At 30.9% G+C, this 18,687-nt stretch overlaps 1 protein-coding gene across 1 annotated transcript in view; it reads left to right on the top strand.

Annotated features, from left to right (window-relative positions):
- NBEA (neurobeachin) overlaps window positions 1-18,687 on the top strand; it is a 754,131-nt gene that overhangs the window by 184,095 nt on the left and 551,349 nt on the right. Inside the window, exons 19-24 of the mRNA XM_051986470.1 lie at window positions 1,930-2,011; window positions 2,247-2,370; window positions 2,805-2,997; window positions 6,758-7,774; window positions 11,481-11,698; window positions 13,418-13,571. Of these exons, the coding sequence (XP_051842430.1) occupies window positions 1,930-2,011; window positions 2,247-2,370; window positions 2,805-2,997; window positions 6,758-7,774; window positions 11,481-11,698; window positions 13,418-13,571 (1,788 nt within the window). The remainder of the gene's footprint in view (window positions 1-1,929; window positions 2,012-2,246; window positions 2,371-2,804; window positions 2,998-6,757; window positions 7,775-11,480; window positions 11,699-13,417; window positions 13,572-18,687) is intronic.

Here is an 18,687-nt window from a genome sequence, read left to right as displayed (position 1 = left end):
TTTTGCTTAGGTTTATTGATTTTTTAAACAACTTATCTTACATTTCCCCACTTCCCCACCCCTCTCCAACCTAATAGAATTCTGCCCTATTTTTTAAAAAAAGTATAGTTAAGTAAAACAAATAAACATCTTGGCCTTGTCAGACAATAAATGACTTAATCTAAGCATATCACCTTTTGCTTCTCTGACAAAAAAAAAGGAAGCATTCTTTACTTCTAGTTCCTTGAAATCACATCTGGTCATAGAATTGGTTCATTGAGTTGTCTTAGAGTGTATTTCTTTACATTATTATCATCATGGTTAAATTGTTTCTTAGTCTTTTCCTACTTTAGCCTGTCAGTTCATAAAACATTCTCCAAATTATTCTGACCTTTGTATTCTTTGCTTTTTGATGGTGTAATAATATAGTTATAATCAAAATTTGGTTGGCCATTTCCCAATTTATTACTATCCAGTTTGTTTCTGTTTCTTTGTTACTGCAAAAAGTGCTATTGTAACTGATCTTTGACTTTCTTGGGTATATAAAATATCCCAAAAGTCTTACTGTATTTTCAAACACTACCAATTTAAAAGTGGAGTGAGATTTTTAGGACACTGTATTACTAGTAGTGGTGTTACTTGGTGATTGGGTGTATATGGAGTAATGACTCTTTAAGTATAATTTCAAATAATTTTTTAGAAAGGTCAGAAAATTCACAATTCTACCAGTGATGTATTTAGTGTTCACTTCCTGCAGACACTTGGACATTTGCCATTTTCATCTTTTATTATTTTTTCTAATTCAGTGAGTAAGAGATGAAACTTCAGAGTCTTGTTAGTTTTTTCAAGTAATTTTGAGCATTCTCTCATGGTTGCTTAGCGTTTTCGTTATTTTTTGAAAACTTATTTATGTTTTTGACAGCTTATAACCACTTATGTGTTTATATAATTTTCCTATTTTGTTGTTGTTTTTAGGTCATTTTTTACTCCTTTTTGACTCAGTCAACTCCTTTGGGGTTTTCTTGGCAAAGATACTGGAATCGTTTACTCTTTGCTTTTCCAACTCCATAATACTAGCTTCCCCCTTTTTCCTATTCTTTTACTTATTTTTCAACTTCCTTTGGTCAGATTAATTAATTATCTGTGTCTCTGATGATTCAGTACTAAGTATTTGGTTAATGCTACAAAATGTATAAATTAATTGAGACTATATCATCTCTATTAGATTATTATGACCCAATAATGTAATCATAAGTGTGTTTTTTGTTATTTTAATTTTTATGTCAGGAATGTTTTGGAATCATCCTGATTGTGTGTTACTAGGCTACCTCGAAAATATTTTAAAGCTTCTTCTTTTTTTTTTTTTTTTTAATAGCAATTTTGAGTAGCTTTACTTTTTTGCTTCCACCAGATATTATTTTGTCAGCAATATACAGAAAGGCTTGTAGGTTTTTGTTGTTATTTTATAAACTGCTACTTTATTGTTACAAATTATATGTATATATAAATCTTTGGGGTTCTCTAAGAAAAATATTATTTCCTCTTCAAATAGTTAATTTTTCATTTTGACTCTAGTCCTCTTAATGTCTCTTTCACTTTCCCTTCTCTCCTTTTTCTCTTTTATACTTTCTCTTCCTTCTTTCTTTTTTGCTACAGCAAGGCTTTATGGTATTGTACCAAATAATAGCAGTGATAGTGGATATGCTGACTTTTTGACCTCTTGCTTCACTTATCAAAATGTCATCTTGTATTGCTGTTAGGAGTACTATTAATTCTTAGTTTTAGATAAGTTATTATGTATCATATTTAAGAAAAAGTCCATTTTATTCATTCAAGCCTATTTTTTCATTAGAGTTGAATATATTGAAGGAGAAATTTCCTGCATCTTTTAATATAATTCAGTTTTAAAAATTATTTTTATATTAATGAATTACATTTTTTATATTTTAGATTTTGACTGAGCAGGTGTGTACTCAAGTTGTACATAAGCCACATGCAGAGCCAGATTCTACAGTGAAAATTCAGAATCCAAGTAAGTCAGTCTTAATATCTTTTTGTAACCAGTTAACTTGGATTATTTGTATCAAAAGTGGTTTGTGTTTTTTTTTCCTTCAATTAACAAAATCTTAATTTATTTTTTTTTGGAAATCTCATTATCATTATGGCTATTCTCATAGTTCTAGGCACAGAGGTAGTGGCTAATAATTTTTGAATTGCAGAATTAGACTTTATATGATTTTAATTTTATTATAACATTTCATTTGCAGTGATTCTTAAAGTTGTGGCAACCTTGTTAAAAAACTCAACACCAAGTGCAGAACTAATGGAAGTCCGCCGTTTATTTTTATCTGACATGATAAAACTTTTCAGCAATAGCCGTGAAAACAGGAGGTATATACTTTGAATATTTTGTGATTTTTTTTTTTTCTCTTCCAACTTTGAATCTTTTTCTACTGTTTTAAGTCAGTAGGATATTTGAAATCATTAGACTATTAGTTTGATATCAGGTTATGAGTTTGGACCAAAAGATGTAAATTTGAACCAAATTTATATCGTTTTATAATTAGAAAATTTTAGTTCAATTTATATATGTATAAACATATATATCTCATTTATGTATGTGGAAATTATATTAATAGTCAATCAGTGGCACTTAGATTTATTTTTCCAGTTTGGTAATGGGTTTGCATTCTTCTTCCCAGTTTCTGTAATGATAGAGTATGTGCATTAATTAAATTATTAACAAGATTCAGTTTATAAACCTGGAATAGAGAAATATTGGTTATATTAGATTTGATATAAATAATTTCTTTTCCTCTCCCCAGATGTTTACTTCAGTGTTCAGTGTGGCAGGACTGGATGTTTTCTCTTGGCTATATTAATCCCAAAAATTCTGAAGAACAGAAGATTACAGAAATGGTGTACAATATTTTTCGGATTCTTTTGTATCATGCAATAAAATATGAATGGGGCGGCTGGAGAGTATGGGTGGATACACTTTCAATAGCTCATTCAAAGGTACCAACTAATTTGAAAACTTCTTGTTGAATCATTATTGCATCTCAAGCCATTTTTAAAAATAGTTCAGTGCCATCTTGTGGACAGCACAAATAATGGCAGATTTAGTTAAAAGAAAATGTGGATGTATGTTGTTTTATTAAAATAGAATCCTTTTATTTTAAAGCTAGATTGGGGTCTAAGAAATGTAGTCTTACCATTATTATGTATATGAACACAGTATTATAAAATCAAATTTAAAGCTAAAGGAATCTTCAATATCATTAGTCTAAATCCCCACATTTTATAGATGAGGAAACTGAACCTTAGAGCAAATAAGTGACTTTTTCAAGTTTACATAAATTATTGGATCAAAATTTAAATTATGTTCTCTGACTCCAAAAACACAGCTTGTCCCATTGTATCACAGATTTGTGAGTTTTTTCTGATATAATTGATTAATGAAGTAAAATTTGAAATATAGTTGTTTCCTGTCCAGTAAAGTGATCATAATTAAGTGTATTTTAAATGTGTTTGTCTCTGTTGCACAGCATGTTTTCTTCTTAATTATGGGAGATTTTATATCTAGATATAAAATATGCATTTAAAATGTTTCTGAAAATATTAATTTAAGATAAAGTTGGCAGTGAAAAATTCTAAACTTCCCTTTAATTTTTGTTTAGTTGACATGAAAAAATTAAATTACATTAAAATGATCATATATGACATCATAAATTTTTGCATTTTATTAAGAGTAGTTGATTTTTTTGTATTGTAATGTTTGTAAAATTCTTTTATTTATATTCATTTAATCCTCACATTAGTAACTCCATGAGGTTTATGCTAGCAGTATTGTTTTAAAATTTTTACTGAGGAAACCATCTTAGTTGAAATGCTTAAATAGTTAGGAAGCATTGAAGGTTAGACTCAGATAAGTTTTTTCTAATTCAAGAGTCCAGTTCTCTTTTCATTACACCATTCTGTTTTTCTTTTTAAAATAAACAATTACTAAAAGATTATGGCTATTACTTATGAAAATGAGTATATATAGTGCTTTCAGATTTGTAGAGTGCTTTCCTCAGAAAAGTCCTGTGAGGCATACAGTATGATAGCATTATTATGCCCATTTCTTTTTTTCTTTTTACAGATGAGGAAACAGACTCTGAAAGGGTGTGACTTGCTCATGGTCACATAGCTTGTAAGTGTCTGAGACAGAATTCAAGTTCAGGTGTTCTGACTATAAGTCTAGCATTTTTTCTACTGTACCATATTTTCTTTCATTTAAAAAAGAAAATGTAGCTAGAACTATAGGCTCCAAGTTATTATAATTTGTAAAAATAGTATTATTTTACATTTTAGATAATCTTTTAAATTTTGCAAAATGTTTCTATAAACATTTTGTCATTTGATCCTGTCTTCATCATCTCTTTTCTTTTTTGGGAGTTTTTATATTTGTTGATTTTTATATAATCACAATTATTATTTATTGGTCTGATTCAGTTTTTTACATTTTGCATCAATTAACATAATTTTTTTCATATTTTTGTATTATTCACATTTGTCATTTTTAGTAGTTCAGTAATTCCATTTCATTGATTGAAATTTTATTATCAGTTCCAAATTTGTTGATTGGTAATTTTAACTTTTTTGCTATTATGGATAAAGCTTTTATTATTATTCTATACAAATTGGTCTTTTTTCTTCTTTTAATAAAAATCTTACAGCATAGTCATAGTAAGAAGAGATCTCTAGGATAAAGGATATAAATTGTCTTGTATCTCTTAATCTTTATTTTTGTATTGCTTCCAAATATGAATATTTTATTTCTAAGATTCTCCAGAGCCCTTCATGTGCAAATTTGAATAATATTTGTAACTAGCATTTAAGTTGGCGATTTTATGCTTATTATTCTCTAAAAATTTAAAATTAAGATCCCTCATTTTGTTGGTTAGTGGATATAATATTAAATTGTGAGTCAGGACATCTGTTATAGCTAGCCTTGGCTCTGCCAAAATTGTATGCTACAAATATCCACAAATTTGACCAAATAAAACTTTATCTTTAAAATGAGTTGCTGTTTTAGTTGCTCTCTACAAAGTTGATTTGAGCATTAAAATTCTCCAATTCTTTTTTCTTAATTTTTATTTACCATTAAATGAATAACCTTTAATTATTTTTAATACTATGAAGTTAGCAGTTTGATACGAATTATTATTAGAAAGATACTTGAATTTTCTCTATATTCATGACTTCATTTTATTATTAGACATGTTAGCATATGGTGAAGGGGAGGGGACAAAAAAGGAAGTTATGTTATTCCATCACATGACTTTGTCTTGAGCATATCAAGGGTAAGCATATTCTCTCACCTTCACAATGAACCTAAAATAGGCACATTTGTTCTTTTAAATAATTTATAAATGCAAGGTTTTCAAAGAAATATATATGCCTTTTTTCTCAATTATACATTTCAGATGTAATTAATAACACTTAATCATATAGTAATTTGCATATTATATATGTATATGTCCATTTGTAATTTCCTAGTATCTTAGAGGAGGATTGAATGTGAGATGCTGAGGAGAATGGAATATAGCAGGCTTTAAGTGAATAGGAAATGCAAGAGAACATAAAAATTTGTCAGAGGACTTGAGTTTGAATCCTGTCTCTTACCACTTACTATCAGTGTGACTTTGCCTAAGCCACTTTATCTCTTGAGGTATCATTTTAGAATGAGTTGTGCTAGATGTTCCATAAGGCCATTTCCCTTTTTCATTCCTATGATTGATTCTAAAACCCTAAATCATTTGTTTTTCACTAAGGTCCTTCTTCCCTCCCTCTACTTGTCTTTACTGTACATTGCTTAGTTTAAATTTATTTACCCTCCTTGTTGAGCATTTGAGGAGAAGTAACCTAGATATATTTATCAGTATAAAATTCTTCATGTAAAAAATTCCTTTACTATTATTGGAGGAATGGCTTTTCTATAATGTTCTTAGAAATATAGTTCTTGTTTTTGTTATTCATTCATTTTAAATCATGTCTGACTTCATTATCCTATTTTGGGTTTTCTTAGCAAAGATATTGGATTGTCTTCCTTTTCCTGTTCATTTTACAGATAAGAAACCTGAGGTAAACAGTTATTTGACTTGTCCAAGGTCAAGCAGTTTGTATCTGAAGTCAAATTTGAACTCAGGAAGATGTCTCTCCGAATCCAATTCTGGCACTTTATTTACTGTCTACAATCATCTAACTGCCCCTTCACAGAAGTCTTAGAGACTTCTTAGAGCAGGAGTGGAGAATGTCTGGCCAGAAGGCTGTTTAAGGCCTGTCAAATCATTTACTAAAGCAGCCTCAGGCAATGAAGAGCTGAAAGCTAGGTACAACAACCTCTCACTGCTTGAGCTCTGTAAGTTGATAATTCTGTATGGCCTGGAATGATGTTATAAATATCCAAATGGCCTTTGGCCGATAAAGGTTCCCCACTCCTGTCTTCGAACATTACTTGAGAGTGCCAAAAGTTTAAGTGACTTTTTCAGTGATCACATATCTAGTATATGTCAGAAAGAGAATTTAAAACCAAACTTTCTGATTTGAAAGCCATTTTTTATCCACAATGTTATACTTTTAATTGCAAATTAAAAATGGGCTGGATTTTAAAACTATAAAATTGTTTCATAAGAGAATATCTAGATTTATCATTCATTTTTCTTCTATTTTGTACATAAAAGTTGTCTTTTTTTTTTTTTTTTAAATATCACTTATCTATCTTGTTTTTAAGGTCACCTATGAAGCTCACAAGGAATATTTAGCCAAAATGTATGAAGAGTATCAAAGACAAGAGGAGGAAAACATTAAAAAGGGAAAGAAAGGGAATGTGAGCACTATATCAGGTCTTTCATCTCAGGCAACTGGGGCAAAAGGTGGAATGGAAATCAGAGAAATAGAAGATCTTTCACAAAGTCAAAGCCCAGAAAGTGAAACTGATTACCCTGTTAGCACAGATACCAGGGACTTGCTTATGGCAACAAAAGTATCAGATGATGTTCTGGGAAATTCAGATAGATCAGGAGGTGGTGTGCATGTGGAGGTACATGATCTTTTAGTAGATATAAAAGCAGAGAAAGTGGAAGCAACAGAAGTAAAGCTTGATGATATGGATTTGTCACCTGAGACTTTAGTTACTGGAGAAAATGGTGCACTTGTTGAAGTTGAATCTTTGTTGGATAATGTATATAGTGCTGCTGTTGAGAAACTTCAAAACAATGTCCATGGAAGTGTTGGCATCATTAAAAAGAGTGAAGAAAAGGATAATGGGCCATTGATAACATTGGCTGATGAGAAAGATGAACCCACCAGTAATAATAACTCATTTATTTTTGACAAAATTCCAAGCCAAGAAGAGAAACTTCTTCCTGAACTCTCTAGTAATCACATTATTCCAAATGTGCAGGAAACTCAAGTACATCTTAGTGTTAGTGATGATCTTGGACTACTTGCTCATATGACTAATAGTGTTGACTTAACTTGTACATCAAGCATAATAGAAGAAAAAGAATTCAAAATTCATACAACTTCAGATAGAATGAGTAGCATGTCTGAAAGAGAATTAACTTCATCCTCTAAAGGTTTAGAATATGCTGAGATGACAGCCACAGCACTTGAAACAGAGTCTTCTGGTAATAAAATTGTGCCTAATATTGATGGAGGAAGCATAATTTCAGATACTGAAAGATCTGACGATGGTAAAGAAGTAGGAAAGGAAATCAGGAAGATCCAGACTACTACTACAACTCAAGTAAGTTATAGTACATGAGTTCTAAGAAATGAATAAAAAATGTACCTGAGATTTTTTTTTAGTAATTTCTCCATGATTATATCACATTATTATTATCATTATTTTAAACTTTACTTATGATTTAGTGCTCATATTTGTGTAGAATAAAGTGTTGCTTTATACTGGTGCTTTGGTCAAAGTTCCATTATTAACAACATGGTAATTTTGACTTAGTAAAGATAGTAATCAATGCTTGCTTACTTTTCCACCACAGGGGAGAAAGTATGTGCAGAAACATCACTGCTAATTTGCCCAATTATTAAGCTAAAAAAACAAAGGAAAAATACTTTAGGAAATTTATACATATATATACATATATACTGGACCACAATAACAAGTAGTTAATTCAGAGATTGCAATTATTAATTTTTGAGTCATTCATTTCATTCATTCAGTATTTCAGAAGTATTGTGTAGTCAGATCATAGGATCATTAGAGCCATCTACTCCAACCTATTCATTCTATAGATAAGAGAACCAAGGCCAGGAAAGTGATTTACTTTAAAGATGTAGAGGTGGTAAACAGCAGAATGAAAATTTGAACAATTGTCACTTGACTCCAAATCCAGCACAAAACAGATTACAAAGAACACAATTTAGATAAGATACTATCCCTGTCCTTATAGCATTTCATTTTAATACTTGATAAAACATTTCTATATCTGCCTCAAGACTTATTTCTTCCTTAGACCTCTCTTTAGTAAGTTCATTGGGTCTTATATACTTAAATTATATGAATGACAACTATGTGCTAAGTCTTCAGTGATTTCTTTGTTTTTTATCTTAACTTTTCACTGTTGTTTTAATGCCTTTGAGAGTGAAATTGATGTATTATAATTAAAGTTTTCATACTTGAGTTCAAAGAAATCACCTTTACAAAAAGTAAAAATTAGGGAAATTATGGTTAGATATTAGTTTGGCTGAAAAAAGGTCTGTTTGTTTTAGTGTACTGAACACTCATTTTGAGTTAGCAATATGACATGGTAGTCAAAAATCCAGTTTAATCTTGACCTGTATTTAGAGGACATTAAGGATATAATTGTCACTCTGTATGTTTTCATGGGTTAACTACATCTGGCCTATAGAATTCAATTTTGTGTATTTCAGTTTAAGATCACTGAGTAATGTGCAGAGTACAACTGAGATCATAAAAGAGTCTTAAGTTAATATCACATGAAGATAAATTGGAGAAACTGACAATACCTAGAATGGAGAGGCAAAGACTAGGGAGGGAAGTTCTGATAGTGTCTGATTAAGGAATTATGATGTTTGGATCAGCCCCTGCAGTGTCACCACTTTTAGCTTAATAAGATAGTTAATGATTAGAATAAAAGTGGAACAGTAAAATTACAACACCATCACTACAATAGTAATGTTACAAAGATAAGCATAGTAACAAAAGGAAAAAAAGAAAAGTAATAATATTGAAAGAAAGACATCAACAATTCAGGGAAGCACCAACTCCTGAGTCAAGTAGCTGGGGAGTCCTAGATCATAACTCTCAGGTTTCCTATTGGGAAGGTCCCAGGAAGAGCGTCCTCTGCATGGGTGAGATTCCAAAGATACCCTGCCCTAAAGGACTTATTATCACTTTAGACAAAGAAGGCTCAGTGCCAACCAAGCTCTCGGCTGAACTATCCCAGACACTTGCTTTGGAGGGGTAGCCAGCCCCCTCAATGAGGCTCTTGTAAGTTACTTACTTTCAGTGAACTGGCTAGGTTCTTGAAGATAAATTACTCTTGATGTTTTGACTTTCAAGATCTGGCTGGGTGCCTCAAGGTTATACATTGGCCTTCATCTAAAGTCTCTTACATCTTCAGGCTTAGGTTCACCTTTAGGGCAAATATGTATGGAATCTGCACTGAGACATGGAGGAGCTTCTATACTATGTGTTTACCAATCAGATAGTTATCTATTTAAATGTATTTAAAGAGGTATCATATGTGAGAGTGTTTAGAATTGTTCTATTTGTACCCTAAGGGCAGAGCTAGAAACTATAAATAGGTAGAAACTGAAAACACTAACTGAAGTTTAATGTTAAAAATAATTTCCTAACAATTTTTCACGTGTATTTAACTTTGTGACCTCATTTGGTGTTTTCTTGACAGATATTGGAGTGTTCTGCCATTTATTTCCCCAACTCATTTTACAGATGAGTAAATTGAAGCAAACAGGTTTATATGATTTACTTAAGGTCACACAGCTTATTAGTATATTACCAGAGTCTGGATTCAAAATTCAGGAAGATGAGTCTTTCTTACTAGAAGCCCCGCATTCTTAAAATTGCACCACCTAGTTGCTAACAATTAGATATGCCCAGTTTCTTAACATATTTTTCCAAAAGTGAAATGGAATGCCTATGAAGGTGATTAAGGGGTTCTCCTTCATTTAAGATCTTCAGGCAGAAGTCAGATGATATATATGACAAGTAAGGGCATTTTTTGAATTATTGGTTGGACTAGATGACTTCTAAATTTTTTCTGACTCTGAATTCTGTGATCCTGAGATTCTATGAAACAAGTAAGACTTGCTTTATTTACCTCTTTATTGATTTTTCCTTGACATTGTCAATTTTTTTTTTACTTTGACCATAACTCCATAAAGAGAGATTCTCTTTTTATGCAAAAGGCATGTGTATTTCTATTAGAAACTGTTAAAAACACTTGTGTAACATTCATAGTTTTACTTGGGGGATATTCTTTAAAAAAAGATTTAAATGAGGCAAAATATATTTATCATTGATCATAATTATGTTAGTGTACTTATAAAATATTTTTGTATTGTACTTATGAGAAATACATTCAACATAGAGATTAAATTGTGTTTTGATATAGCCTAGATCTCTTTCATTATTTACATTTCTTAACACTGAAAGAAATGATACAATTTATTGTTTTTCCTGATTAACAATTTTTATTTCAGCCCATGATATAAATGGTAATTCATTAATAACATATTGTTACTTTGGCTGAATTATTTAACTTCTGAGTTGAAATATGGGGATAGTTCTGGGTTTTGAAAGGTTATACTACCAGAAGATAAGCTCTTTGGCTAATTTCTGTTGAGACTGAAGGTTTAGATAACAGTACTCTGGCAATTCTCTATATTCAGAGGTCTAACTTAACATAGTGTGAAAAATTACCCAAAGCTTGTCCATCAGGCAAATTTACAGAGAGAGAAGGAGGGAAAGGCATAGGGGGAAAAGGGGGTTGGGGAGGAAGGGAAGAAAGATGTATATTTTCTTTTGGGTCATAAGAGCTCATGTAAATTGTCTACTGAAACATTGAATTGAGATCTGGGAGGACAGTTGGGAGAAGAGTAAAAGGGAGTGGGTATGGGAGATATTTTATTTATAGACAGCATATTTTATAGGAAATCCACATTACATTATATTCTGATTGCTTGGGAATAAGATTTAGAACACTTGGTTCCAGTTTAGATTTTGAAAATATCCATAATCATTAAATTTTGTCTCACTTTTTTTAAATCTGTAAAATAAAGTGAGGCTCTCTGCTTAACTCTCAAGAGATGCTTATACAAGGGATTCCCACAGAAATCATGCATTCTACTCATCCTGTTATATGTCTATATTTGAAATTTGGGATAATTTGTTCTTAACATTTTTGAAGTCATATACTATATGAACTTAAAAAGAATCTTTTGTTTAGGCAGTTCAAGGACGGTCTATCACTCAACAAGACAGAGATCTCAGAGTTGACTTAGGATTTCGAGGAATGCCAATGACTGAGGAACAGCGACGTCAATTTAGTCCAGGTCCACGCACAACTATGTTTCGTATTCCTGAGTTTAAATGGTCTCCAATGCACCAGAGGCTTCTCACAGACTTGCTATTTGCTTTAGAAACAGATGTACATGTTTGGAGAAGGTAGAAATATTTCTTTGGAATTAATAAAAAAAAGTATTCTTTTTTAAAAATTCATTTAGTTAAAAGTAAAAATTGATATTTTGTGCATAGGAATGATTGAACCACATATTGAAAACTTATTTAGGGTTGTTAAAATGACATATCTATCATGAATATAACTGTTCATTCCCTAGTTATAGATGTAGGGATTAGATTAAAATCTGGGACCTTCAAACAAATCTTAATTTTGCTTTTTTGATATATTAAGGAGAATGAATAAAGAAATATGACTTTTGAACAGCTCAGGAGAATTTAATGCTAAGTTAAATTTCTGTTATAATTAAATCATGTAAAATGTTTGGCTGAATCAAAAGAATTTATAAAATAGTATATGGCAATTTAGATATTTCTTCATAAGAAAAATAACTATTGAAATTAACAATCATTCTTTTCATGATAAACATGTTGACATAACAATTTTAAATTAGCTTTTGCACTTATTTTTATGGCTGTGATGCTCTACATATTTTTATTACTGTACATATTCTTAAAAATAAATTGTACCAGTTTTTTTTTTTTTTTGCTTAAAATAAACGCATCTTTTAAAGTTATCAATAATCAAATTTTATTCAGTTGAGTTCAAACTATGTTCTGTCTTTCCTGTGGCTACTCTCTTTCAGCATTAGTATATAGGAATAGTACATTGAGTTTTTCAGGATCTTGGGATATTATACATGGATCATCATATGGAAATCACTGATTTTTTTTTAATCAGTGACTTATTTTTCTAATTTTTTTTCAACCATTAATCAGTGATCAATTATTTTTATGTGCTTTTTTGTTTCAAGCATGTGGGATATAAAAACAACAATGAAAAATTCTATGCTCTCAAAGAGCTCATATTCCGTTGGGAAAGACAAAAATAAGTTTATATAGAACATATGTGAAATCAATACAAAGGGACTTTGCAAGGAAGGGCACTACTAGGAGCATATGCTTTATATAAAAGGTATACTTGGTCTTATTCTACAATAAAATAAGTGATTTAAAGAATCAAAGATGTGAAAAGAGCTACTATTAGGGATAAAGGACAGCCAGTAGAAACATTTTAAAAAATGGAGTTTGAAGATTTTATGTAAGAAATATACATATTATTTCTTGTTTGATTGAACTCTAGGAGACAAGTAACAATGGACTCAGATTGTAAAGGCTTTAAAGGCCAAAAGTTGTTTATATGAGACCAATTCAATGGTTCTATTAATTTAGCTGCATATTGTCAATTATCTGTGATAGCTATCCATGTTGTATAATTATAACTGATTGAAAGGAAGAAATCCTGTTATTAAACATAGTTTTGTGTGTATAACCCCAATTATTTTGACTTAAAAATTGACTAAATTGTCTGCTTTTCTGATACCTAATCTAAAGAAAGAAAACCTATAGTATTGCAGTTGTGTACTTTTAAACTTAAGCCATCGATAATACATTTTTCAGTTGTTCCTTTTTATTAATATAGAAACAGCTGTTAATTTTAATTTAGATTTTTTTTGATGCTCATAATTCATTTGCATTTTGAGCTTAATGTTGTTATTTAATTTTAGATCCAGTGTGAATTTCTAATGAAGCCATAATTTTAGTGATACAATAATATAAAAGCATAAAGTATGTTTTCCTCTAAATTAAATTTGTGTTCATTCATGTGTATTCCCCCCCCCTTTTTTTTTTTTTTTTTTTTGGTAGCCATTCTACAAAGTCTGTAATGGATTTTGTCAATAGCAACGAAAATATTATTTTTGTACACAACACAATTCACCTCATTTCTCAGATGGTAGACAACATCATCATTGCTTGTGGAGGAATTTTACCTTTGCTCTCTGCTGCTACATCTCCAACTGTAAGTACAATACTTCCATCTAGTGGCTGTATATTAAAATGATATCACTAGGAGCATTTCTGTAGTCTCCCCTACAAATAAATAAGGTTTTTATGTATGCTTTTCCCTTATGAATTTTGTTAGTTTATTAATAAATACTTTATTCTTTCAATTTTGTTGTTTAAAATCTAAGCACTTTGTTTTATTGTGTTCTGCACACTATAGAAAATAGAAATTTTTGAAAAGTCATAATTTGTTTGAAATGCAAGTTCTAATGGGAGAACTACTTGAAATGACATTCATAAACATAACAGCAGAATTATGCTTAGAAACTTCTCATATTTTTTCTGTAATACTACACACATTCAAAGATAGTAGTAAATCATTTTACAAATATATCCAAGTTGTTTTCACGTGAAAGAACTATTGGTAAAGTATCTTTTAGTCCAGTTTAATGGTAAATTCTCCAACACTCTCATATTTTCTGAATTTCCAAGCAAACCCAAAATTTGATATTTAAAATAATGTAACATTATCTTATTGATTGGAAGAGGTTCACACACTTGAAAAATTCTAGCTGAATCACTTCTAATTTCTTGAAATGACATTCCTAAATGTAACAGTGAAGAACTATGTTTAGAGACCTCTCATTTTTTTTTTTATATTAATGTTACACATTTTCAGAGATACTAGTAAATCATTTCACTAATGGAACTATTACATATGAAAAAACTATTGGTAAAGCTGTCTTTTGATCCAGTTTCATGGTAAATGAATTCTCTAGTAATCTTCCATATTTTTCAAGTTTCCAGGTATCTCCAAGGTTTAATATTTAAAATATTGTAAAGTTATCTCATTGACTAGAAGAGCAGCACACACTAGAAAAATCCTAATTGAATTACTTCTAATATCAGAATTCATCAGAACTTTATTCACATTTTAAACATAAATTTTAGTAGTATGAACACTTATTCTTTTTACTACACTGTATATAATTATGTGCTACTAGCAAAATGTGGATTTAAAAGGCATAAACAGTTTGTAATTTTGTGTATATAAAAAGTATATCAACTATCTTTTGTTGTTGTTGTTTTGTTTTTTTGGCTAGGCATGTGGAGTTGCTCGGGGCCACTTAGCTAATGAGTATTAAGTATCTGAGGCTGGATTTAAACTCAGGTATTCCTGACTCCATGGCCAGTACACTTTTCACTCCACTATTTAATTACTCTTCTTTATTTTATGTTGAACATATCTTTATTTAATTCAAAATTAAATGGAAGATTCTACCAATCTAGATAAGGAAAAGTAGGAATGGTTCTATTTGTATTGTTTTTTTTGGTCTATGACAAGCCCTTTGGACACAACCTGTCCAAAAAACATTTATGATCTGGTGGTAGTAGTATTATTCCATATTTCTCTTGTTCTTATAGGAAATCAGTTGATGGCTCTTCCCTACGTTATATATTTGTTTGTTTTTTGTTTTTTCCGTGAGGTAATTGGGGTTACCCAGAGTCACACAGCTAGGAAGTGCTAAGTGTCTGAGGCCAAATTTGAACTCAGGGACTCCCGACTTCAGGGTTGGTGCTCTCTCCACTGCACCAACTAGGTACCCCATGTTATATGGTTTTTACTATCGTAATTATTCATGATAGCATATCTTGATAATACATATAGAATGACACAATAGATAGAAAACTGGTCTTGGACCACAGAAGACTTTGAACATATACTGTTTGGGATTCTGGGCAAGTTACTTAAGCTCTCAGCCTCTCAGGTAATTCTAAAACTAAAAGTTTCAGGACAGATGCCAATTTTCACTGGTAAAAGCAATTTCTTTGTAATATCATTCTAATTCTGGATAGGGCTAGGACACCTGATATCTATATAGCATTTACGTGTCTTTAGGGCAATTTTATTGTTGCATTGTTTTTACCTTGCAGACATTTTCCCTGATCTGTCCTCACCACTTTCAGCTCCCTGGGAGCTAGAGTCAGAAAGCCATGAGTTCAAATTTTGCCTTAGATACATACTAGACTTTGAGCAAATCACTTATCTTTATCTAAACTAATAATAGCACCTACCTCACAAGATTGTTGTGAAGATCAATTGTGATCCTGTTTGTAAATTGCTTAATGTCATACCCAGCACATAGTAGGTACTAAATAATGGTTTGTTTCAACCCTTATCCTTTCCCTTTATAAGTAAGAAAATCATTTAAGCAAAACCAATTGATACAGTGGCTGGATCTTACAACATATTCCAAATTCTACATTTCTATTTTCACCCCTCTCTATTTATTTAGAGAAGAGAGGTATATTTCATCATCAGTTAATTTGGAAAATCTTTTACTAGATCCATCTATTCCCCACTAGCTATCATCTTCATTTTAGTGGTAAAGCTCTTTGAGAAGGCTATCTACAGTAAGTACCTCCACTTTCTTTTTTTTTTTTTTTTAATTCTGTTTTTAACTTTCCAATCTTACATCTCCAACTGACTATTAGATATCTTTGACTGGACATCTTAAACTAAACTCATTATCTTTCTTTTCAATCTTTCCTCCCTTCCTAACTTTCACGATACTGTTGATGGTACCATCATCTTTCCCGTCTTTCAGGCTTACAACCCAAGTGTCTGTCATTTTTAACTTGGCATTATCTTTCTTATATACCCCTTTTCTCTTTGTTGTTGTTGCCACCCCAGTGCAAACCAGTATCACCTCAGGCCTTCACAACTTGCCAGTAGACTGCTGACTGTTCTTTCTGCCTCAAATCTTCTAAAACATAGCTACTTAAAACAAAAGTCTAATTATATCAGTCTCTTTATGAAAAAAATTTTGCTGGCCACTGGTTACCTTCACAATGAAATAGAATATTATCAGTTTGCTTCTTAAAGCCCTTCGTATTGTAGTCCTTCCTACATTTTCAATCTACTAAATTCTTACTACACTCCAGAATCATTGCATTCTCTGGAATCTGGATATTTTCACTGATTTGTCTTCCATTCCTAGAAAATTCTATTTCCTCTTCTCTGCTTCTTAGCTTCCCTGGCTTCCTTCAGGTCTCTACCAAAATCCCATCTTCTGGGACCTGCCTTCTGAGATTGTCTTCTGTATATATCCTATTTGTAGATAATTGTTTGTAAGTTGTCTCCATCATTAAGACAATTTTTGAGAGCGAGGTTTTGTTTTTTCCTTTTATTTGTATCGCCAGTGCCTAGAAGAGCCCTTGGGATATGGTAGGCCCTTAATAAGTGGTAGTTGACTGACTCACTGAGGCATCTGTGACCAAATTTGATCAGTACATCTAATCAAATTTTGGTTGTTTTTTACTGTATTTATTTGCATTACTATAAGCATTGTATAGATTGGAGTTTTGGGGTCATTTTTATTTCAATTTTCAACAATTTACAGATATCTCAATGCTTATCATCTGAATTTCTCACAGTAGTTACTTATATCACAGTAATATTTCATTTTATTCACATATACAATTTGTTCAGTCATTTTCCAGTTGACAAGTACCTAATTTATCCAAGTTTTTTTTATAACAACAAAAACTAGCTATTTTTGGTGTATGGAGGAGCTTTACCTCTAACTTTGGTTTCACTGGGATAAATGCCCAGTAGGGATATTGCTAGATCAAAGGATAGTAGTACTTACGTAACTTTTCTTGCGTAATCCAAAGTTGTTGTTTAGAATGGTTGTACTGTTCATAATTTAATAGCTATGCATTATAAATCTTCTTCCAACCCAATCAACATTGATTTGGTCATCTTTCCCAATTTGAGAGGAATGAGATTAAATCTCAGAGATATCTTAATTATGTTTATTCTTTTACAAATGAATTGAAAAACTCCTATGTGATTATTCATGATTTGTGATTTTTCTATTTTTTCATCTCTTTTGACCATTTATTGGGGGATAACTTTTAATCTTTTTTTTTTTATCAGTTCCTTATGTATCTTAGAAATCAGAATTTGATTCTCAGATATGTTTGTTGCAAATGTTCCCCAATAGATTATTTCTCTTATTTTAGCAACATTTATTTTGTCAGTGAAAAAAAAAAATCTTTTTACTTTATTTAATATGCCCCAAATTGTCCATCTTATCTTATATGGATTTTGTTCGTTTGCTTATGAATTTCCTCTTTAGTTATTATACTGAAAGACAGCCTTCCATGCTCTCACAAACTTTTTATTAAGAAAAAAAATTATCTTTTTTATATTTTGGTCTAATAACCATTATGAGCTTTTTGTGCTACATGGTATCTGATGGTGATCTACATGTTATTTCTGCCAATGTGCTTTCCAATTTTCCTAATTGGTTAATAGAGAATCTTTCCTTAATAGTTTGTTTTTTAGAATGTATTGAATATGGGAGTTCACATTTTGATACTTTTAAGTTTTACAAAATAGATTATCTCATATGATCCTCATAATAACTTGAAGTACTTGCTACAGATATTGTTAGCCAGATTTTTCAGATGAAAAAACAGACTGAGAAAAATTTAATGATTTTTTTTCCTCTGAGTTTCCTTAGCAGTATGTGTCTGAGGTGAGATTTAAATGTAGATATTCTTAACTCTTAAATGCAGTACCTCATTATCTATAAATACTGCTGCATAGTAAAAGTAAATACTGCTGCATAGTAAAAGTAAATGCTGCACATTTAAAGATCTTTGATTTGCAACATTTTTGTACCTTGTCAAATGGTTTTCATGAGCTTCAGTAATAAAGTCTCCATTCCTATTCTGACCATCCTTTAAAAAATACATCTTTTAAAAGTCAATTTTAATGATAAACTTCTTTCAACTTTGATTATTGGGTTCTAGGGCAACAAGCATAGAACTAAAAACTGTTTCAATGTGATGAAATTCACCAGAGTTCATGTTCCCTAGGCATTTTCTTTGAGACTCTAACATAAATTCTCTGTACTGTGATAATACACACTCTACTCAGAGTTGGCCTTTAAAGTATCTCAAAGAAAAATTATAAAGGCCAATGCAGTGTCTAAAGTAGAGAAGTGGTAAGAAAATGTTTTCATGGATACAACTGTCTATGGTCTTATAACAAAGCATTAATAATTGCCTGACTTCTTTCATTTTATTTTGTTTATTCTATGTACCTCCCAGCATGACCC

The sequence above is a fragment of the Antechinus flavipes genome, chromosome 3, assembly GCF_016432865.1.
Source record: "Antechinus flavipes isolate AdamAnt ecotype Samford, QLD, Australia chromosome 3, AdamAnt_v2, whole genome shotgun sequence".
In the NCBI taxonomy this organism is placed as follows: Eukaryota; Metazoa; Chordata; class Mammalia; order Dasyuromorphia; family Dasyuridae; genus Antechinus; species Antechinus flavipes.
Note: the sequence above shows the minus strand (reverse complement) of the source record. Positions and strands in the feature narration are given on the sequence as shown.